We start from the raw sequence: 22,329 nt of genomic DNA on the forward strand, positions 1-22,329 counted from the left end.
CATACCTAACCAAAATACATTCTGGACTCTTTCAAAGGCAGATTTACTTTTCTGCAGCTGTTTCCCATAGATCAAGCTCTTGCTTGAAGGTTAGGGTTTTAAAACAGCATGAAGATGAACTTTGAATCTTATACCACTCCCCACCCCCAGCAAATTATAGTTTGAGAAGTATCAAAAAATTATTTTCCTAACCAGCCAGAAGAAGGTTGCACACATTGCAGAGGTTGGCTTGTGGTTAAAGATAAGTATTTAATGGAAGCACTTCCACATGTATATAGTGACTCATTAAACTATTTCTAGATATTTAATCTGCTTCTATTTTCACAAACTAACTTGAACCCTCTTTGCTCTCTAGCATCTTGAATGTGTTGGGAGTTTTTACCTCCCCCCCTTTTTTTTTCAGTCCACATTTAATCCAAATAGTGTATTCCTTACTATTAAGACTTAAAACTTCAAGAATGTATTTCTCATTACCAAACTTTAATCATGAAGTTTGGCAAATCTCAGATATACTTTTTTAAAAAAATTATCTTTTAGTATTTATCCTTATAATTCATTCTGTGTTTTGTTTGTGCATGCTTTTCGTGTTTCAAAACCAAAAATATTTCTTAATTAGGGAAAGATCATTCCTCTTTCTGTTACAAAAGGATTATTCCACTGACCTGTAATTTCTCAGGGAAGGAGACATACCTTCCTGGTGCTTTTATATATATACCTGCAGTAAAATTAATTTTGTTAGATTTTTGTCCTGTTAAAGCACTGTGTGCAGTTGGATACAAGTAGAATTGGAAATGGTGGAAGAGTATTTTTGTGCTTTGAAAGTTGCACTGTAATATGGTTAAAAAGAAAATTCTCTATCTGTTACTGGTAGTTAAGAAAACTAATAGCAGAAGTTCATTTCACTTTTGTTTGTGGATATTTGTGCTGGCAAGAATATTAAAACTTTAGTCAGCGCTTTAAAATCCACTGTACTTTTGATTTGATTCATGAAATATAAAACTTCTTTCTTATCTGGCAGTTAGTTAATTGGCATATGTATCTTTTAAGCATTCAGGTGGAATATTTTTAGGAGGAGAAAGGATTGTGTGACAGTTCTGGAAAATACTAAATACATTGCTAAGTTGGTATTAATGGTAATTTAAAGTATGTCACTTCTCATATGCATTATACAGTTTAAGTAAGTTTTGTGGGGTTTGTTTCTGTAATACTAAAATGAGGTCTCCCTGCCAAGTTGTCTGGAAGTTGTGGCAAGGTAAGGGCCCACTGCTCTGTGACAGAAAAGACCATGTTGGCTCTGACCTCACCACAAATTCAGGAGACTTTTCCAACAGACAGCTGGCCTGCCTGCAGTTTTCCAAAGCAGGATGGATAGATATATGTCTGCTTTTATATATATGTACTTTTTGTGATGCATTATCCTGAAGTGGCAGTGTTTTGGTTTTCCAAACCTCAGCCATCAGTGCTGAGTCATGTAAAACTGATGTTGCCTCCATGTGTGTTGTATTTTGCGGAACCCACGAGAGCACTATGGTGGTTCTGACATGGGTGACCAAACTATGTAACAGCTTTGGTTTGGCTCTAAAACCAAAATAATAATCTGGGTATAGTGTTCTGTATCTGAATAAAAGCTATTACTGCCAAATGGACAATGGCCAATTTAACAAAGAGCGATTTGTCTTTTCAGTTAATATATATTTAGTAGAAAAAGAAAGCAAATCTTTACCATAATCTTTTTAAGACCTAAAATGTATTTTTAATATGCTTTGAGGCATGCAATCCATGAAACTTCAACTGTTTTTGTACAATTAGAGTTTTAGATGAATTGTAAACTCTTAAATTAAAATTACAGGCTTCTTTCTAAGATTCAGAAAGGATTAGAGATAGTTGGAAGCAATTCCAAGGCGGAACTCCCAATGAAAGATTTGCCAAGGGTTTGAATAAAGGTGCAAATCAAAATGCAATATGTCTAATTCTATGCTTGCTAAGCAGAAAACATCACAATGAATGGGCACTGAAAGGGGTAGGAGAAGAGTTTAGGTTTGTTTTCTGTTGCAATTCTTGAAAGTTATTCTGATATTTGGATAGTGTGATGTGTAGAGATGGTATAGTTCTGTGGCCCTTGAAAGGCTTGGTTCTGTGCATTTAACCCTCACATGTTTCTGTAGGAAATAGTTTTTTCATATGTTCTTTTTGTTTGTTTTCTAGCATTTTTTCAAGCTTTGCAACTGCACCCGTCTGCAAACCTCATGCAAACAGAAAATAAGCCTCCTAGCTAAACTTCTTTCAGTATGAATTCAGTCCTGTTTTATAACACTTGTCTGCTATTTCTTGTATAAATGTTTTTTTCTGATTTCTGTTTTTGAATTTTTTCAAGTTTGTGATGCTGTCTGCTTTCTTGGGTATGAACTTTGTTAATAGTTGCTTGTAAAAATCCTAAGGAGACACACTGTACAACTAGGATGAATCCAGTCATTTTTCTGAACTCTTGTTTATTAGACTTTTTTCAGGCTCAAATTTTCAAGCTTGTTGCAAGGGAAAGTATAAGTTTTAGACCATATCTTTTTTTCAGTAATAAAGGATACCAATAAACCTCACACACTGTATTGGTTTCCTTGTGATCGTTTGTTATTATGGTCAGAAGAGCATTTGTAAAAATTGATAGGAATTTGGGATATCAAGCTTCAGGTTTGCAAATATTTATCTTTTAAAGAAATATTATGTTTATATGAAGGTTGATAATTTCTTATCATGCTGATTCCCTGAAAGAATAAATCCTGCTGACAATATAGCCTCCCAGTCAAAGTGGCATCTTTGTAGGTCTCTATTTCTATTCTTTTCTAATTTCCTCTATGATGTTTTTTTTATTGGTGACACATCAGGTCACTCGGTTTTGCAGCATTTTTTAAAATCTCTTTCTACTGACATACAAACCTATATCCCAGGAGTGATTTTACATGAATTTTTGATAGATTTTCCAGAATGTCAAATTAAGGTTGAGAGAGCACCACAATTTTAAAAACAAAACTTTAGAATTGAAATCACTTCAGGAATGGTTTTCAACATAATGGTAATTGTTGTTACTAGATTTGGTCTGAACTTTTCCAGAGGACTAACTTGCCTCTTTAAAGTGCTAGTTTGTCAGAATTGAGGTGTTCTTCAGTTACGCTAATTTAGATATGTACCATCTACAGGGTTTGTGGGGTTGTTTGTTTGCCAGTTTGTGAACTCAAGTCCCTGTCAGTCCTCTGGCAGGCTACAAGGAAATCATAAAAAATACTTTAGAGACAGGTTTTTGAGCAGACTCTGCCAGGTTCTTAGCTGTGAGTTGAAGGAAGAACTTCAGGTAAGTGTTGGATAAAAAGATGAAATAATATGTCTCTCTCCTTTTTTTTTCTATTTTTTTTATGTTTGTCTGTATTTTTTAATGATTTCTGGGAAAAGAGACTGTATTTTCCAAATAGCCTGTTGAGTGATCCTCAGCTTTGAAAGAATTAGTTTGTTCTGTTGAACTTTTCCCATGTGAGGTGGGAAAATGCCACTTTTAAACTGTATAAACTGGAGGAAAACTTGTATGAATAGAAGTATTTCTAACTCTAGGACAGTGAATAGTTGTTGTGCTCTGCAAAACATTAGAGCTCTATGAAGACAGTACTTTATGACTGAATTATCTAAGCACTGGAGGAAAAAAAATCAGTTTATTTAATTCACAATCAGATTAACTTCTATTAAGTATAATATCTCCTGTACTTAAGGTTTTCTAATCTGTCCCTAGATGATCTCAATATGACACATCAGCACTGTGTTCTGGCTGGTTTATCACCTCGATTCAGCTCAACTCACAGAGTGGCAGATGTAAGTCTCCATAATGTCTCTACTTGGACCTCCATGTAACATCATGGGGTGTTCCCAGATTTGTGGTTCATATTATGCTTATGGCTCAGAGGGTTTTCTTGAGCAGCTGCTAGTTGTTTATTTTTTTATTGAGGCCTACTTTTTTCTGTATTGGTAGTTTGCCTAAACTCCCAGGTAGGCAATTCAGAATTCAGAATGTACCACACCACACCTCATGGGCTGCTGTTGAAATATGGAAGCAGCTTTTTACCTGAAATATGGGGCAGCTGATCTGCTGTGTTCACATCCCAGTCCTGGTGGAAAGGTGATATACATGATGAGATAGAAATACTCAAAACACATATCAGCAGAGTCCACTGGCAAAAAAAGGGCCTTTAGGAGATCAGAGCAACCAAGACTAGGCATGAGTATGCTTTAAATTGGGTCCTTCCCTGCATTTGAGGATTGAATAAGCAGAAAAGCAATGCAGTCCCTTGTCTCAGAGTCATTCTGGGACAACACTTCAGGCTTCAGCCTGATACTCTCAAGTGCTAAGACACCTCTGTTTGTTTGGGGGTTTTAAATTTTTTTCCTCTAGACCACTCCTCCTTATTCCTTTCTAGGGTGTTATCAGTAGCTTTTTGTCATGTAGTATCCTATGGCAAAGCATAGAGAAAAATAAGATTGCATTCTAAACATATATTCTAAAAAATTATTTACCACTTTCTTCTTTCATCAAGGCAAAATAATACCATCTATCCATATGCTTCTTTTTCCTCCCCCATTATTCCTAATTTGTGGAGCAATGGAAAGGAAGCAGTAGCACCAAACATTGACAACACCTGCATATACATTTTAATATACAAAATCATTGCCTTTATTTCTCAAACAAATGCACATTCTGCTCACTTGATTTGGGCTTTGACATAAAGTAGACTGTATATTTTAAAAGAAAGAATTCTATATTTTTCATCCCTCATTGTAAGAGTGCTATGACCTTCTGCTCCCATGTCTCTGTTGTTTTTGCAGGAAATTGCATTTCTTTTCATAGTATGAAAAGCATCTGTTAGGTGATTATGCTTTAGTTTTGTGAACTCTTGTGACTTCCAGTTGAATAGTATGGAGACTTTTTTCTTTTTACAAACTCTATGAGACTAGAGGGTCCTTGTTCAAGATTATACCTGGAAATTGAACTGAAGGTACAGATCAGATATTATATTGAAAATAATTAAAATTTGTATATCTTCTTTCTTTTGTTTGAAATGGATGTTTACAGATTTCCTTCTAATTTTGAAGGAAATTTCATGAAAATAAAACCAAAAGAACAGGAGCACAAAATTGTTTTTTCATATTCTCTTTAGCTTGTAAGCAAACAGCTCTCAGAGACTGAAAATGGAATTTCATTTTAGTGTTAGTGGGGGCCCACACAACTGGGCAGATACAACTGATTGTGAAATAGTGTCAGAAGCTGGCCAGGAAGCAATGGGAAGTGTGGCATGCTTTTGTATGCTGTATTTGTAAAGTAAATTTATAATTATTTTCTTTCTCCTTTCAGTCTATGCTGTTGGCAGATGTTTGAGGGGTTAGACTTCAGCATAGTTTATATCAATAACTATATAAGACAATTCAGGAAGCTTTACACTTTTGTTTAAAGTTACAGAAATACATTCTTTCTGCTCTGCTTTGGTTATTTCAGAAGCAAATTGTTCAATCTATTTGAGAAGTACATATTTTCTGAAATGGCTCTGTATAAATTTTTGTTGTATTTTTATAGTGTTCAAGAGGAACTTTGGAATACATATTTGGACAATGTGAACTGGCACTTCAGAATTTACAGACTGATTCTGATTCAATGGCTTTATCTCTGAAATCACTGGAAGCTTCAGTTGTGAAGCAAGCAGAAGAAATACATAATGAGGTGAGATGATCTGCTCTGAAAATACTTCAGCCAGATGTGAATGGTGCAGTCTCTTCATGGAGTTAATGGCAATTAAGTGTGTTCAGCTGCTTACAAGGCATTGCTTTGTGCAAGTTTGCAGTGTGGCTTTTATGACTTTTTTACTTGGGTGCAACAATACCTGGAATTATCATGGAAGTTTTCATTTTTCCTTATTAAGATCCCTCTGCTGGTAAAGTAAGAGAAGTTTCATAAAATATTACACCTAATCTGACAGTGTAGTGGACAAACTACTCTAGTGCTTCTCTAACTGAAGAGAGAAGAAATTAGAAGGAATAAGCAGGTAAATTTTTTCAGCTCTTCCTCACTGGTTCCTGGTGAACCAGCTTTTGCCAAAGGTCAGGTGCAAGTGTGGGCTTTAATGTGTGTTCTGAAGAAAATACAGGGAAATCGTTGTGAGCAACATATTTAAACACGTCGTTTAGTGCTACAAAACCTGCAAGTGTGACAATGCCCTTTGACAGGATTCCACTGGAGCTGGCAGCGCTTTCTTGCTTGGAGCTGTGCTGTGTTTCTGTTGAGATAAATAGGATTGTTATTAGAAGCCGTACATAGGTAATTTTCACTAAAAGTAGAATTTGTTTAAATTGCTGCCTGCTGAGGAATTCTCATTCTGTAGCATTACTAAAACTTTGTAGGGTACATTTTTATCTGTAGTGTGTTTACAGTTGGTAAAAAGGAGTATACTGTTGGCAAAAGGTTTGCACCTTTGACTTTTACCAGAACAGCTCCTGGGGCAATTTAAAGAAGTCTGATGCATGCAGGGGTTTACAAAACATTAATCAGGCTCAGTCCATAAAACTACACGCATATGTGGTTTGCACAGCAAGGGCCACATGCACAGCTGGGGGAAATTTGCACGGGTCCTTTAACATCAAAGCCATGTGCTGTTTACATCAGGTGAGAGACTCGCCCCTGGTGTTTGCAGTCACCTGAATAATTTTGGTGTGTGACATACAGGGATGTTTCCTGTTACACATATGGGATATACTGTAACAGCAATCTTTGTTTAACTTGTACATATTGTACACTTGGTCTTAGTAGACACATTGGATCTATATTTAATTTGTAAAGAGAAGACTAATTTTTTTCTATTTCTCTTTGTCTATTTTTTATTCCAAGGTCACCTTTTCAGTTGAAAAATAAATTCTGTATGTTAGAGTGCTACTTAAATTTCGTTTATTGCTGCACAAGTAGACAAAATTTCTAGTGGCTTATCTCTGTGGTAAATGCACATTTCTTTTTCAAATATCAGTGAAGTGAAAATATACAGGCATTTGAAGCTAATGCAACTTTTCTTGCATCTAAAAGCTTCCTACCTTATTTTATTCTGTATGAAAAATCTTTGGATTTTTAGCCACAAATACAGATTTTAGGTTCAAAATCCTCAGGCAGGAGAAGAACAAGAACATATTTCATTTCTCTAAAGAATCAAACTGGTTACTGATGAAAATGAGCCTTGCATTTCACTCCCATAGTTTGTCAGTATTTTTTAATGCAAAATTAAAATAGGACACAAAGCCAAACAGTATTAATGGAGAACTGCCACCCAATTGCCCAGTTTTGCCAGTGTATTTTAGATATGGAACTTTCTGTGCTGCTGCTAAACCTCGTCTTATTTTCTTTTGTCTTCCTCTAGACCAGAGATTATGAGCTTGAAATGGGAGTATTTCCATCTCTAAAGGTGGTGATACTGTTTTATTTTGAAATAATGTCATAACTGAAATTCTTCAATTTACTCTGATAACTAGATGCAGCCATTGTTATTTATCTTCCTGAAATGCCATGGGTTCATTTTTTTTCACCCCTCTTGCTGGTGCCTCCAAAGTCATCAGATAACATTAACCAGGACAGAACCATCACAGCACCAAGGAAAAATACAGTAGTTTAGCAGAGATTCACAGTCTGTGCTGAAATTAACTGCTCTGCCAAATGAGGCCTAGATGAATTATCTCTGTGCTAGGGGGGAAAAGCCTAAGAGCAAGTCTCAAAGAATGAGGTATGATTCTGTGCCTTCACTTTTGTACTCCTGGGCAGGAAAATTGACTTCTGTGCTGATAAAGTGTGTTTGAACTGAGGATCTGAAGCATAGGTAGAGACTTAAGGCATTTTTTTCCACTTTTGTGGTGGGCAGAGAAACCTCTCAAAGAAGTATGAGTGAGTATCTGGGGAATGTCCTTACTTGATTTTAGATTTCCCAGAGTTCATTTGTCAGGACTCTGTCTTGGTTGTCTTGGGAGAGGTTCTCCTGTTGAAAAAGTAAGATTCTAACCTGAGGAGGTTTTTAGCATCTCTAGCGGGCAGCCAGGTGGAAGTTTAATATTTCTTTAGACCTGGCTTTGTTGTCATGGTCTCCTTCAGTAAAACAGCCTTCAAAGGAATATCTGAGTAATTGCAAGGTATGTGCTGTTTGTTAGATGTGTGAGTCACTTCGCTCCCAGTATGTACTTTGTAGTTGTAAGTAAAGATAACCTTAATTAAGGGTGTTCACGTGCTCCTAGTCTGGGTAGCTTGTGGGCTTGCAGTCTGAGCAAATATTTCAGTGGCAGGGGTGTAGCAGGGGGAACAGATGTAGTTATTTCACAGCTGTGGAGCAAAAGAGTCTAAAAATTCACACCCAGTCACAATCAGGTCGCTGTTTGGCCAGTAATAATTTATCCTGAAAGAAGTGATCTTGTGGAATTCTCTGAATGGGACCCTCTTGCTCCTACTGAATCACACCTGGGTTTCCAAAACACATCCTGCTGCTGAGTACATCCCAAACAGAGCTACAGGGGACCTGGGGAAAACCATTGGCAAGGAAATGCTTTCCAAAGTAACAAAACACTGCTAGACACATGATGTAAAGACTCATACATATAAAAATAAATCTGCAGAAAAGACCTTCACTAGCCTGTTCTTCACATTTCAAAGAAAATTTGCTTTTCTTGCCTTCACTAGTGCAAAATCTGCTAGTAGTTCATGTTGGTGTGAGGTACTTTCAAGGCTTCTTTATTTGCCCGCATCAAACTAATAATCAAATATTCTCAGGGAAGTAAAACACCAGAAGAATTTCTTTTTAGTGTCTGAGGATTGTGTTCAAAACATGGCAGGTTTCAAAGTAAGTACTCAAGTTTGAAGGAGAGGTTTTTTTCTCATCAAGATATTTGCTCAGCTGTGATTGTCAGATCCTGATTCCCATGATTAAAACTACAACTGAATTGGTTGTCCTGCTGTTTGTGAGGTACAGTCACTTTTGCCTACAGCAGATCTATTTTTATGGCAGCAGTTGATAAACTGAAGTTGGTGAATGCATAGGGGTGTAGAAAAGTCTGGGCTAGATGAGTTGAAGCTCTGTGGTGTTAGACACTGAGGTCACTGATGAGGAAGGATGGTGGTGTACACAGTCAGAGGAAGGTTAATATGTTTTAGCACCTCACGGTGATCTGACACTATGGTTGGTGGCTGACTAGTATGGCAGAGGGAAATATGGATCACCTACATGCATAGCATTTTATAACCAGTACTTTTAAATAATTGACTGAGGAGCACTGCCTCAAAATATGTCAAATGCAACTTGTTGGCTTTTTACTACCCAGTACTGACAATAACCTAAAATTGGCCTTTAATCATTGTTTGAAGGACAACTTGAAAACATGTTGAGATTAGACATATGAAGCCTGAATCTGAGCTTACTTGCACAGTTGTAAATCATAAGTGAAAATTAATTAGGAGATGAAAATTACTCTTCAGACAGTTTGTATGTTTTTATATGTAAATATGTTAAAACTTTGTCTTGTTTGATCATGTAAAATGCTTTCTAATGATGCCTAAACTTAGCTCTAATATATGAGAGTCTCCAAATTAAAAATTTTTGACAGAATCTTTGGCAAGAGCTGTTAACCTGAGAGTTTTGTCACAGAAGATTAATTTTCTGTAACTTAGTTCCACTAAGGCTAGAACTGAGCTTTTTTTGTCTCTCTAGTATTCAGTGTTGTGAGGGATTTTTGTGGTACAGCTGCTCATGTTTGTGGAAGGAGACAAGCCAGTAAGAGTGCCTTCCTGCTTCAGGAAAGGATATTGCTGAGGAGAGCACAGTGAAAGCAAGAGGACACACAGCCTGGAAAGCAGACAGCACATGTTGTTAAAACACAGATGTAGTGTAGAAAGTGTTCATATGTTAATTAAAAATACCAAACAATCCTAGCATAACTAGTACCTCTGGAGATTTTTATTGTAGGATCATGGAATATGCTGAGTTGGAAGGGACTCATCAGGATCACTGAGCCCAATTCCTGGCCCTGCTCAGGACACCCATGAAATATCCAACCTAAATCTCCCCTGACTCAGCTTTAGCCATTTCCTTGAGTCCTGTCACGAGTCACAAGAGTGAAGAGATCAATACCTGCCTCTCCCCTCAGTCTCCTCTGCTCCAGGCTGAACAGGCCAAGTGACCTCAACTGACCCTCATAAGGCTTCCCCTCCAGACCCTTCATCCTTGTGGCCCTCTTCTGGATGCTCTCTAATAGTTTGATGTCTTTTTTATATTGTGTTTTTAGCAAATCTAAGTATTTATGCTTGCATATACCTAAAACAAGGACAGAGAAATCATGTCACCCTTGCCTCATTGAGATGATTTTCTTCTTCAGAATCTACAGCTACCTGCTCAGAGGTGATAGCTGAGAGCAATCACTTGTCAAGCAGCTTGGTGGCCAAGTTGGTGGGTGAAACACTGTTTTACTCCCCAAACCCCATTTTATTAACTCGGTTTAGAGCTAAACAGAGGTGCTGTGAGATGAGTGTGAACCTGAGTTTGATAGCTGTATTAGGTGGCAGTCCACATCATTAAACAGCTGCTTGTTGCAATTATATTCACTGACCTCTGATGAGACCAGCTAATCTTGCAGAAAATGAATTAGCTTGTTGCTAAACTTAATGTCTTACACCTAAAAAGCAGCTCTCCTGTGTCAGATTGTATATTCTGTATAGGATCAAGACACACTTAAATTTTGGCCCATGTGCCAGACCTGAATTAGACTGAAATTGCATAGATTAATGTAACAAATCAATATGACCAGTCAGAAATCAGATTGACTGAAATAGATTCATGATGAGTCATATTTTAACATTGATTTTAATAAAAAGAAATATTTTTTTCATTGATTAATGGCCTTGTGATTAATTTCATGAAACTTGTTCGCCAGACATCATGTGCTGGAGGCCAAAAAAATCAAAAATAAGTGGGGAGAGAAAAAAAAAGTGTTGAATGCCTAAAATTCTAGTTGAATAATAATATGCTTGGCCTTCCAAGCATATTTTGTTGTTTTCTTTTTTTTTTTTTTATTAACAAACCATAACTTGATCCTTCATACCTCATTAATATTGTAGAGGAAGCAAAGTTTCCTCCAGCTTTTTTAGGAAGGATGTCATCAAATTCTGTGCTAAAGAGTCACTGGATAGCAGTCAGGGTTTTTTTTTTAAATATGTTAAGATCTATGTCTGCCAACTAATCATGTTATATTTTACCAACAAATTTGCCTTTTCTTTTTGACATTGGAAAATTATATATTTTTATTGTAATCTTTAATATATTGACCAAACCATTAATTAATGCTAGCTGGAACACTTTCAGATTTCTGTAGCTCACCCTTGCAGGAAAGGAAGTCTTAGGTGACAGCTTTGGGCAGTTTTTTTATCCTTTCACCTTGGTAGGTTGTCTTTATTTGCATCTTTGGACTTGAGCAGGGATAAACAAATCTCCTTTGTGGTACAAATAATGATTAAAGCAGCTTTGAACTCAGTGTGAAATATAACTACCACAACAAAGATATATATGGAATTCTAAAGACCAGAACTATGGATTATTGTTAAAGAAAAGCAGCTTCTCTGGTAACTGAGCTGTTTGGTAAAGGAGAGACTGTGATTCCTGGTAGTGCCACGCTCTCATTCCGTAGCAATTGACTGGGCTGCGTTCTAGCAACGTTATTGATGCAAGTTTTTTCATTTTATGAGTGAAACATTTTGAAACCCACAATATTAATCACAGTGACCCAGAGCTGGTACATATTTGACTGAATTGTGAGTAAACCTGAATTTTTGATGTTCATTGTACATGTACCACATGTTAAAAACAAAAACCCCAGTTGGGTTTGAAGAGAGTAGCTCAGGTCACAAACTGACACAGAGTAGAAGTGAAATAAACAGTTGGGTGTAAGGGTGTGTTTAGAAATGGTAATTGTCTCCTTTTCTATGGGATTGTTCAGGTATAGCTGGATTAATGTATTACCCCATTCCTGCCCCAGATAATGAACATAGATGTTTATGCTGCCATATGTTTTTATCTTGCAGGTTGAATTTGAGTGGCTTAGGCAGTTTTGGTTCCAGGGCAAGAGGTATTTGAAGTGCACTGATTGGTGGCTTAAGCCTATGGCTAAATTGGAAGAATTTTGGAGAAAAATGGAGATTATGGTAAGTACTAGTTTAAAAGTCTAAATCCTCTAGGGCTTAACTCTGAGAGCACTCACAATTATGTTTTTAATTGTACTGTGGTAATGGGTTTTAAACTTTATTCATAACATATGAGAAGCAGAATCAATGTCAGCCTTACACTGTCTCCTCTTACTTTTATCCTCCAGTAGCCAGAAAAAATGTGAGCAAAATCAGGTCCAAACCCCCAAGACTGTAGTTATTTCCTGACTTTGCTTGTTTTTAAGGTTTGACAGTCTCATAAGATGACAGTCATATATTACATCACACAAATTGGTACATGAAATTGCATTGTCTGCTTTTTTTGTACGACACCCAGAGAGACAACTCTGCCAATGACAGCAACAGCAAATGCATCCCAGGAAGGTTGAGAACAAAACTGTTGATCTGGAGGTTTGTAGTTCACCTGCACACTTACCCACAGCTAGAACCAACAGGAGGAGAGTAGTTTCAAGAATAATTGTAATAATGGTTCCTGTGTACTTGAAAGTACATCCTGCTTTCCCAGAAAATGGACTTGGTGCTAAACACTCATTTTTCTGCTTGCTGCTGCTATACAAGTAAAGATTCAGCTGAGACACTATGCTGTCAAAGTTTTGGGAGCAGTTGCCTGCTTTTGGACTGAGAAGGAACTATTATGGACAAGTGTCTCATGCTCATCTCTGTATATCTATATTAGAAGCTGCTTCTCGATCGCTTCTGCTGGTCACAGCAAAAAGGCTCAATTTGCCTGTTAGTGGACTTGGAAAAGTTCGTAGTGTTGCTGAGGATCCTGAGTACAATTTGTAGCAGAGGTGTATTTGAATCTCTGGAGATGTGCTGCAACAAGAATATAATCTTGAGTCTGGAGGGAAATGTTGTGACTTGCTGAGCTGCTGAATTGTATTGTAAAGCTCACCAGCAATGGCTGGTTCCAGGTGTGGAAAACATGTCTGGAAAAGTGAAACTTTCAATTATGAAATCAGTTGTCACATGGAATCAGTGAACATTGAATTTTCCTACAAAAGGAGAAAAAATATGTATAACTTGTTTATGTGGGGGGTTTCCCCTCATTTTTTGTTATTTTGTGCTCACGTTCTTGGATGACCTTTGTAATTTAAAGAAAAGTCTTTTGGTTTGTTTTTCTTTCAAATGACAACTTACTCTGTTGTAACACAGCTTAGATGAGGTAGAGACAAGACTGTTTGATATTTTATATCCATTGTGTGTTGAGAACATGGAAAAACAGCAAACTCTGGAACTCTCCAGGGTTAGGTTTTCTGCCATTGGTGTGACATTGCCAGGTGTCTCCAATTAGAAACATGGTGGCGTCAGTGGATCTGCTTTCAACAGGCCTCAGGATGATATTTATCAGCAAACTGATGGTTGGGCCAAGACAGAAGCTGCTTCTAATTTAAATTTTAAAAATTGCTTTAATGTTTTATGACTTACAACATATTACTCACAATTAATTTTAGCTATTGGAGGAGACAGAATAGAATGCTAATTGAGAATGTCTGTTTTGTTGAGTCTCTAAGTAAATGTGATGCTTACTGTATTTGGGGCTTGGAGGTGGGGTGGGTTTTTTATGATGTAACCTACATTTTGTCCCGTGTTGTTCCCCAAGGTGACAGTAGGGGACAATGTTGAGCCGCGGTTTCAGTGGAGCAGCAGGAACGGTCTGAATAAAAATACATCGAAATGTGGCATTAACATCAAGAATTATCCCTGTTGCTTCAAGTTAGCTGTAATCTCTAAGATTCCATAACACAGGAAATCAATTGCGGGTTAACAAATTCAACAGCAATTTAACATAAAAAGTGCAGTGTTTTGGTGCATGCTTAGCTTCCACAGCTAAGTTAAATCAAAAGGCTATTTTTGAAGGTACCCAGTAGTCTGCAGTTGATGTTTTTTCTCCAAATTTATAATTTTAGCTGCATGATTCTTTAAAAAAAGAATCGTGTAAAATGCTGAAAGTAAAAATGTCTTGGAATTGTTGATCTTGTTTTGGAATAATTTTGCTGGTTAAGAAAATATTTAAGCACTGTATTTTTCTTTTATGTGTGAGCTGAACCATTCTTGACTTAGGGTTTTTTATATGTGTGTCTGGACTGATGCACCACTCAGTCTTGGGGTCCCTGTAGCCTTTTAGTTTCTCCCCTTGTTTAGTAAACCAGCTATAAAGAAGGAAAGTTAGTTTCCAAAATTATCTCAAACTGGTGCTGCTAATTGTAATTATTCCTCTGTCACATCAGAATATGATATTGCAGGAAGTTTAGCTCAGTGTCTTGAAACCTGTGGGCTTTATTTAATATTTTTGTGCATTATAGCAAGCACACAATTTTATCATAATGTTTATTCCTGGCATTTCTTTCCCTGAGGATAGTTTTACTTAGAGCTCACTCTTGTGATGTAAATGTTAAACCTTTCATTTGAATGACATTCTGATAAAACATCACATTTCCCACAATATTACCTCATGAATTTATGAGCCATTAAATCCAAAGCAGTTTAACCAATCTTCTCTTTCTCCATCCCCCTCCCTTGAAAATATGAAGGCTATTCATATGTTTGAGAGGGTTTTTTTAAAAGTCATCCAAGATTAACACGTTATCACCTGCAACATCAGGATAAATGCTTGCTGAATTCAAAGGGAGAGTTACCATTTGAAAAAGGACTGTACAAGCTTTGCTTTCTGGGTAAAGAGAAGTCTGAAAAGCTGAAATCTCATGTGATGTGAGCAAGTCTTGCTGTAGCTGTTCTGAGATTCAGGAGAGAGACAATTTGTCTCTCAGGGTCTGATATCATGCAAACCTTGCAATCTGACATTTATTTTAGCTATGGAAATCTTTAAGTGCCATACCAAATCTGTAAGAACTGCAGAAGTCCTACAGTCTTTTTTTGTTATTTTTTTGTTATCTTGTTCTGGGTTGATTCACATTAGAAAAGTAAAATGTAAATAAATTAAACGGTTTTTGTTTGTGGATTGAAAAGTAAACATATATGGTTACACTTACATATTGAATTTTAAAGGGTTTTTTAAAATATCTAATATTTCTTAAAAAAAACCCCAAACCAACCTTGCAGTGCTATATGGTGTGAATTGTATTTCCTGCTTTGACAGTCCATTTAGCAATGTAGCAATGTATTTATATGGCAGTTGGCCTTAATAACCTTTATTGACTTTAGTGGGTAAGAGCCAAGACTGGCATTATTAAAATGTATCAGTTTCATTGCAGTATAAAATCACAACATATATAATTATGTTAGATAGGCTAGGCTCCATTTAATCCCACCTATTTATGCAGGAATTTAGCAAGACAAAAAAAATTGTCAAAGTGAAATGTAGAGAAAAGCATGAGTGATTCGGAGGTCCATGTAACAGCACAACTGCTTGCCTACAGTCAAGGGTCTACTTAGAGGAATGAAACTTAGATCTCAAGGAAGTGATTTCTTAATGATATAACTGAAACACAAGTAATTATTACACCATTTGTTTCACTTTTCGGCATCTTAAAGTAGAGCTGATGATAATGAAATGCAGCACACCTTTTAATTTGTAAATGTAGTGTCAAAGCAGGAGTGTCTACACTCTGTGTGGGTATAATGAGCAAGGTGGTTTTTCATGCAAACTGGTACCTTTCTGCACAACTTTCACCTTGATTTGTAAAACTTTTTTAAGAACTATATTTAGTCATGTTATTATTACTCTTATTCTCCATAACATGTTTTTATCTGTTTATACAACTGAATTGAAATCAGAGAGCAAGGCTATTTTCATGTGAAATTATTTTCCTTTCCTTTTTGAAATCTATTTCATTATTTGCTACTATTGCTGCATATGAAGTATGTCGTAGTTTCAGCTGTAAGCCACTATTGTCAGGGGCTTACAGCCTGACAGTTAGAATTGAGTCTAGGCTGAAACTTGAGCTACAAAATCTCAGCCCAGAGCCATTTTTTTTTCCAAATTAAAGCAAGGGTTTAAATATGTATTTAAATCAAAAGTATTTCAGTTCCCGGATAACCATGAAAAGCTTTAAGACAAAATATGCTTTTACAAGCAATTCTCCTAGCTTTTGTAGACTTTGGCACTTTAAACAACTAACCAATTATTTTTTAAAAAATACATAATGGGATCACAAACAGGCTGGTTGGTTGTTTAGCTTCTTTCAGAAAATACATACGACAACTGACATTTGAATTGGTTTTACCTTGTCAGCCAAAATTCAAGGAACTCTGAGGTATTATTTTAATTTCTCTTTTAGTTTTCCTGTTGTGCTTAGATATTGCAGTGTCACACTTTATTGGAGGCCCATGTGGTGATGTGTGATCATATTTGCCTAATGAGCTGTGAAATGTAGGTACAACATGGCAGCTCAAAGACCCAAATTTTAGCCATATTTCTTGTCTTTGGGGGCTCTCCTTATCTCTTTGGACCAGACCCTTTAAATAAATGTATTTTTGGCTGGTTATATTTTATGTACATTGGGAGTCAGATGTTTCTGGAAATGTATCTTTTATCTTAAACAACAACAACAAAACCTGATCCTGAAGACTTAGTTCAGGTTTTTTTTTCTTTTTCTGGCACTGATTTCCTTGACCCCAATATTTTTAGCTGTCAGAAATGGGAGAAAGGGTTCAGCATTGTCTACAGTAGAATCACTACTGATTTGTAAAAAGAAAAATAGAAAAAGTTGTATTGAACATTTTTCAGGAAAAAAAATTATTTACAATTCTGAGGGAATTCAGACTTAAGCTTCCAAAACAACGAGTGTGCTGAAAGCACAAAAGACTGTGTTTATGATTCTCTTTGAAGTGTTTCTGCAACAGGATAAGGAAAATTTTAGAAACTGTCTGATAGTGTTCAGGGTAAATACTTAAACCCCTTTAGAGAATTTCACACACAGATACTGTGCAGCAGAAAAAAGGATACTTATGTTTCCTAAAGCTGCTACAGCCTACAGCTTTGTACTTAAAGACAGAGGTGTTGAATAGAATTCTTCTGAGGATACATCCAGTGACAATATCTACAGGAACATCAGAGCAAACCAGTGGATAGCACTTTCTATTTTTAACCCTTATGTGAGCTGGTTGAGATCTAAGCTGCGTTGATATGAACCACTGTAACATTTCTGCTATAAACTGGAATTGTTCAAAGGACAGTCTTCCCACTCATGCAGCATATTGGGAGAATCACACTGAAAACATAAAGGTTATAATGTAAACTGGCATAAGCTGAGAGAAGTTTAGGGCAATTCATGCCCTGTGGGACAGTGAGATGCATTTCTGTGAGCACAAGTGGGAGGGCCATGGATGGAATGTGCAGCTGTGCATGTCGTGTGGCTGCAGCAGATGGGACAAGGGCTGGGTGTGCTGTCCTGCCTCGGCCTTCCCCTCTAGGGGAGTTTGCATCTATCTCAGTTACACATCTGCCATTTGTAGGTGTTCTTGTGCACACAACTGGATCTTGGTGAGCTTTGGGTTTAGATAACCAGAATTCTGTTGTGTTGTTCTTCTTACTGTAACAGGGATTCTTTCTGTTTTCTTCACTGCATTTTTATACTCTTGGATGTATCCAATTATGTGTAGTAAATACATGCACTTGCATGTAAAATGTGATGAGCTTTGCGTTAGTATTTAAGACATAAATGCATGTACCCCCATCAGCAGAAATCAAAATTGTGCAGATAAGTTATTCCCCAGTCTTGTATTTTAATTGTGTCAGTGGATCTCTGTGTCTGAGCTGAGCACTGAGGCTTACAAAGGATTCTCCATCACATGTTGAAAATTTTCCCATAGTGGATAGACCACCAGAGCTGATGTGACTGTATGTGTATGTTCATACTTCACAATAAATATGTACTCGGCCACATTGGGGATTTTAACTGTGATGATCTTCTAATTAACTTCTTTATGTAACTTCTGAATCATATACACTTACATTTAGACAAAAGGTGTTTATAGGAAATGAGCACTGGGGGCAACTGCTTGCAAAGGCTTTCACAAGGGCTTGGAGTGACAGGACAAGGAGCAATGGCTTTAAACTGACAGAGAGCACGTTTACATTGGATATTAGGAGGAAATTCTGTAGTGTGAGAGTGGGGAGGTACTGGAGTAGGCTGGCCAGAGAAGCTGTGGATCCTTATCACTGGAAGTGCGCAAGTCCAGGCTGGATGGAGCTTTGAGCAACTTGATCTAGTGGAAGGTGTCCCTGCCCATGGCAGAGGGGTTGGAAAAAGATGATCTTTAAGGTACCTTCCAACGGAGGCCATTCTGTGATATGGTTCTGTGGTCTTAGAAATCTATTTCCTAGTAGAAAAATGGAATAAAAGACCGTATTTGAACATGGGGTATAACATTTCCTGAAAAGAAATTAATGTGTATTTTTAGAATTTGTGTATATGTTGTAAAGGAATTGATTAATTATTACCAATATTTTAAATTATTTGTAGTTCTCATTTATGCAGTCACAGAAGTGATCAGATATAGAGCTTATTGATTTGTATGTGTGTATATATGTTTATGAGCACACTACACAGAAAAAAAGGTTTGGTGTTAAAACTGAAATACAGTGGTTTGGCAGGAATAATTTGTACTGTGATTGCTATAACCTAGAAAAAGTTGTGACTTTTAATGAAAGTGACAGCAAATGGCAGTATGACTAAAATGTCACCATCTACATTGCTGTAATTTCTTTTTTTTTTTTAGTTCAGCTACTGTTGTTAAACATGGGATTTTTGCTATTGTATTTTAGTGGCTCTGTAACCACCATAAAATAGAATACAGCTGGTTTACTTTCGAAATAGTTTTGGTAAGCAATGGTGGTGACATCTTCTGAAAAGCTGCTGTTGCTGCATTGATACCTTTTCTTTCCTGTCTGATCATCAGTCCTTCTAATTTCTAATAACATCGTGGGTGAATAGTGTTTTTGCAATGTGTTCTTTAACATTACTGCAGCTTTCGTTTTAAACTTAAAAAAATAAAACTTGGCTTCAGAACTTGCCATCAAGATCATTATGCTCTGATGGATTGGGTGCTAATTCTTTCACTGACACTCTGTTTAACTTCTGCAAGTAACTTAGGTGTGGTTTTCAAAATCAGTGTGGCCATCAAAACATTGAGGTCTTACTTTGGTTTTGGATTGCAAACTAATTCTGATCTTAAATTCCTCCTCAATAAAATAAGGCTTTGATTTTTACTGCGTCTGACAGTTACTTATTGGCTATGTCCTAGGGAGGGAACATCCTGCATTTGAAGGAACCCAACAAATTTCTGCCTCCCCATACCGTGACTGGAAATTGTAGTATTTAGGCCACATATAAGATTTGGGGTTTTTTTTCTTTTCAGAAGGAAAAATTCTCTCCATTTAAGAAAAACAGCAAGAGCTCACTGTGTTTTGGCTGACGCAGACTGTGTCCTGGTTCCCAGGTCTAGTTCTCTGGAGCTTTTGTGTGAATCTTTTTTGCACTTTCCTTTTGTCACTACAAATGCTTCAGCTTAATAATCCTGAAGCTGTAGATATAATACAATGTTTACTGTTCTGGAAGATAATTACTGGCTTCCTCAAATGTCGCAGGTTAACATCAGATTTTGGCAGTTTTCCTTGGACTGATCTGTACTTTATATTAAATTCTCACAGCAGAGGCAGTGCTGTAAAGTTTAAGTGTAACAAATCTAAATTATTCTTGTAAAACAGTCTGATTATTTATCACCATCAGACTAATGGCATCTCTTTTTATAGGACTCATTTTGAATTTCTGTAACATAGCAGAACAATTAAGAGAATGGTGGGAACAGACTGGATTGTTGCTGGTCAATAGGAACAGCATCAGTGGAGCTGTGCTCAAGATGAATCCCACTTTGTGCTTAGCATGCAGTGTTCTGCAAAGTGCACTGTTAATAGCTGGGAATAGTGCATCACTTCATGTTGTCTAGCTGCCTAGGGATCAATATAATTGTGTAATAAACTGAAGTGATTATTTTTATGTGTGTGTGTATATATGTATGCATATATACGCTGCTAATAATTATATTTTAGCTCTATCTTCAAGCTGTGTCCTACATGCTAATGGATTAAAGCCTCACCAGCTAGCTAGAAGGTCAATTGTTTTGTGATGTTGTGGTGGGACTCAGCTTGGATAACTGAATTAGAAGAGGTTTTTTTGTCATTCAGACACATGGCAAAGGAAGTTAACTCATTGTCATCCTTTTGGTCTCATATTCTGTTCAGTGCCCTGTTTCCATTTCATGAATTAGGAGTTTCTGTCCTGAAACCATTTGCCATAGTACAACCACAGAATTCACTTCCTTGCTCAAAACTAATGATTGGTTGTGTTGCTGATGGATGATAGAAATTATTTTAAGATTAGCCTGTACAAATCCATTTATGTTGATGTTGTGTAGTATCGAAGTACACATAGGCTGTACCTTCCAGACTTCCTTGGTGTGATAAAGTATCTGAAAATCTTTCAGCAGCAGAGCCTTACATTTCTGTATTTTCTTATGGGGAAAAGAGCACCATGGTGTTGCATGTCCAATGGCAATACCTTTATCCCCCAGGGAGCAGGGATGAGGTAAGATGAAATGAGTTCTGTATTGCAATTATGTAGTTGCTCAATGCAAAAGCCAGTACAGGTCTTGTCTGCATCTTCATCTGAAATCTTATGGTGCTTTTCAAAGGACTAAAAATAGACAAAATTAGGATTATTGATATTTCTCACTTTTTAAAGTCTTCTGTGGTTGATGTCTTCATTAATGCAATCTTACAGGGACTGGCATTATCTCTTAAAGGAATGACAGCAGAGAAGTGAGGGATTGCCAGACAGGTACAGTTGTACAGTCAAGGCTCTTCAAACCATTTTTCCCTTACTGATTTTTTGTTTGTTTTCATGTAGGAAATACTTGATACACATTTTATAAAACATTTACACATGGGTGAATTCCACTGTTGGTCATTATGCTAAAGGAATTGGGAATCTGCAGTATCAGTAATTAGGAATCTACTGGGGAGGTGAAAACATTGGTAAGACAACAGAAGAACCAGTCTTGAAAACTCTTAAAATTTGCAAAAATACTGAACAAAACAAAAAAGGTCCCACTGGTTTCTTTAAGAAATCCTATGGTTAAAAAATTTGATAACAGGACTGTTTTCTCAACTTTTTTCTTTGCTTTTCATCTTCTACATTTTCTTCTTAAATGTAAAATACTATAATTGAATCACAGCATTAGCTGGCTTTTCCCAACAAAACAGCAGATTTAGGCTCTTTGCTGCTAGTTTCAGAAGTAATATGTATGGAGAGAGAGCACAAAGACAAAAAGTGAGCACATAGATGTATAATCCCAAAGGAATAAACTGACTTCTACTAGACAAGCTGAAAGCTGATTAAAATATTTTTCATCCTTTGGGTATGCAACAGCTTTTGATGATGGAGAGTGTATTAATATTCAGCTTAGCTGCTTGTCGACACTTCAGACAGGTCCCAGGAAAGGCTCTGATACTGACCAGGTTTTCTCACTCTACCAGAAATCTTTATGAGACACAGAGCAGCAGCCTTGTACCACCAAAAGCCAAGATAAGAATACTGCTATTGAGCTATGTCTTTATTTTAGAAATTGCTTTTGTACATTTTGAAAGGATTGAAAATTTGAGAGAATTCATTTAATGATACGAACTCATTAAAATACAACAAAGGAGAAAGATTACTCCTAATTGTTTTAATATAAATCTGCTCCAATCTATTCAGTTTTCAATTCACTTGTCCGAGTTGTTGGTAAACACACAAAGATTCAATAATAATGTCAAGATTGTCATTATTCAAGATTTTTGGAGAGAGTGTTCCCACTTAAATTGTTTTACACCCGTCAGATCTGAGGTGGTGGGGTACTGGTTTCTTAACTTTGTCGATTCCCTTGTAATGTAATACCTGCCTTCCAGACAAGAGTGAGATGTAAACAGCTGCTTTATCAGCTGATACTACTTCTGTTCCTTTGTTGGCATGCTGACATATAGGGTGTTTGCTTTTTCCCCTTCTGCAGTGACTAAATATATACAGTATCTCTGGAAAACATGTCATATGCTGTGTGAGGTGCCTTTAGGA

General features: G+C 36.7%; 1 protein-coding gene across 3 annotated transcripts in view; it reads left to right on the top strand.

The window, feature by feature from the left end:
* Positions 1–22,329, top strand: part of FTO (FTO alpha-ketoglutarate dependent dioxygenase) — a 232,843-nt gene that overhangs the window by 54,622 nt on the left and 155,892 nt on the right. For all 3 annotated transcript variants that reach the window (XM_071567363.1, XM_071567365.1, XM_071567364.1), the window contains 3 exons: positions 3,773–3,852; positions 5,606–5,749; positions 12,116–12,235. In XM_071567363.1, coding sequence (XP_071423464.1) covers positions 3,773–3,852; positions 5,606–5,749; positions 12,116–12,235 — 344 coding nt within the window. The remainder of the gene's footprint in view (positions 1–3,772; positions 3,853–5,605; positions 5,750–12,115; positions 12,236–22,329) is intronic.

Source organism: Pithys albifrons, chromosome 12, assembly GCF_047495875.1.
Source record: "Pithys albifrons albifrons isolate INPA30051 chromosome 12, PitAlb_v1, whole genome shotgun sequence".
Lineage (NCBI taxonomy): Eukaryota > Metazoa > Chordata > Aves > Passeriformes > Thamnophilidae > Pithys > Pithys albifrons.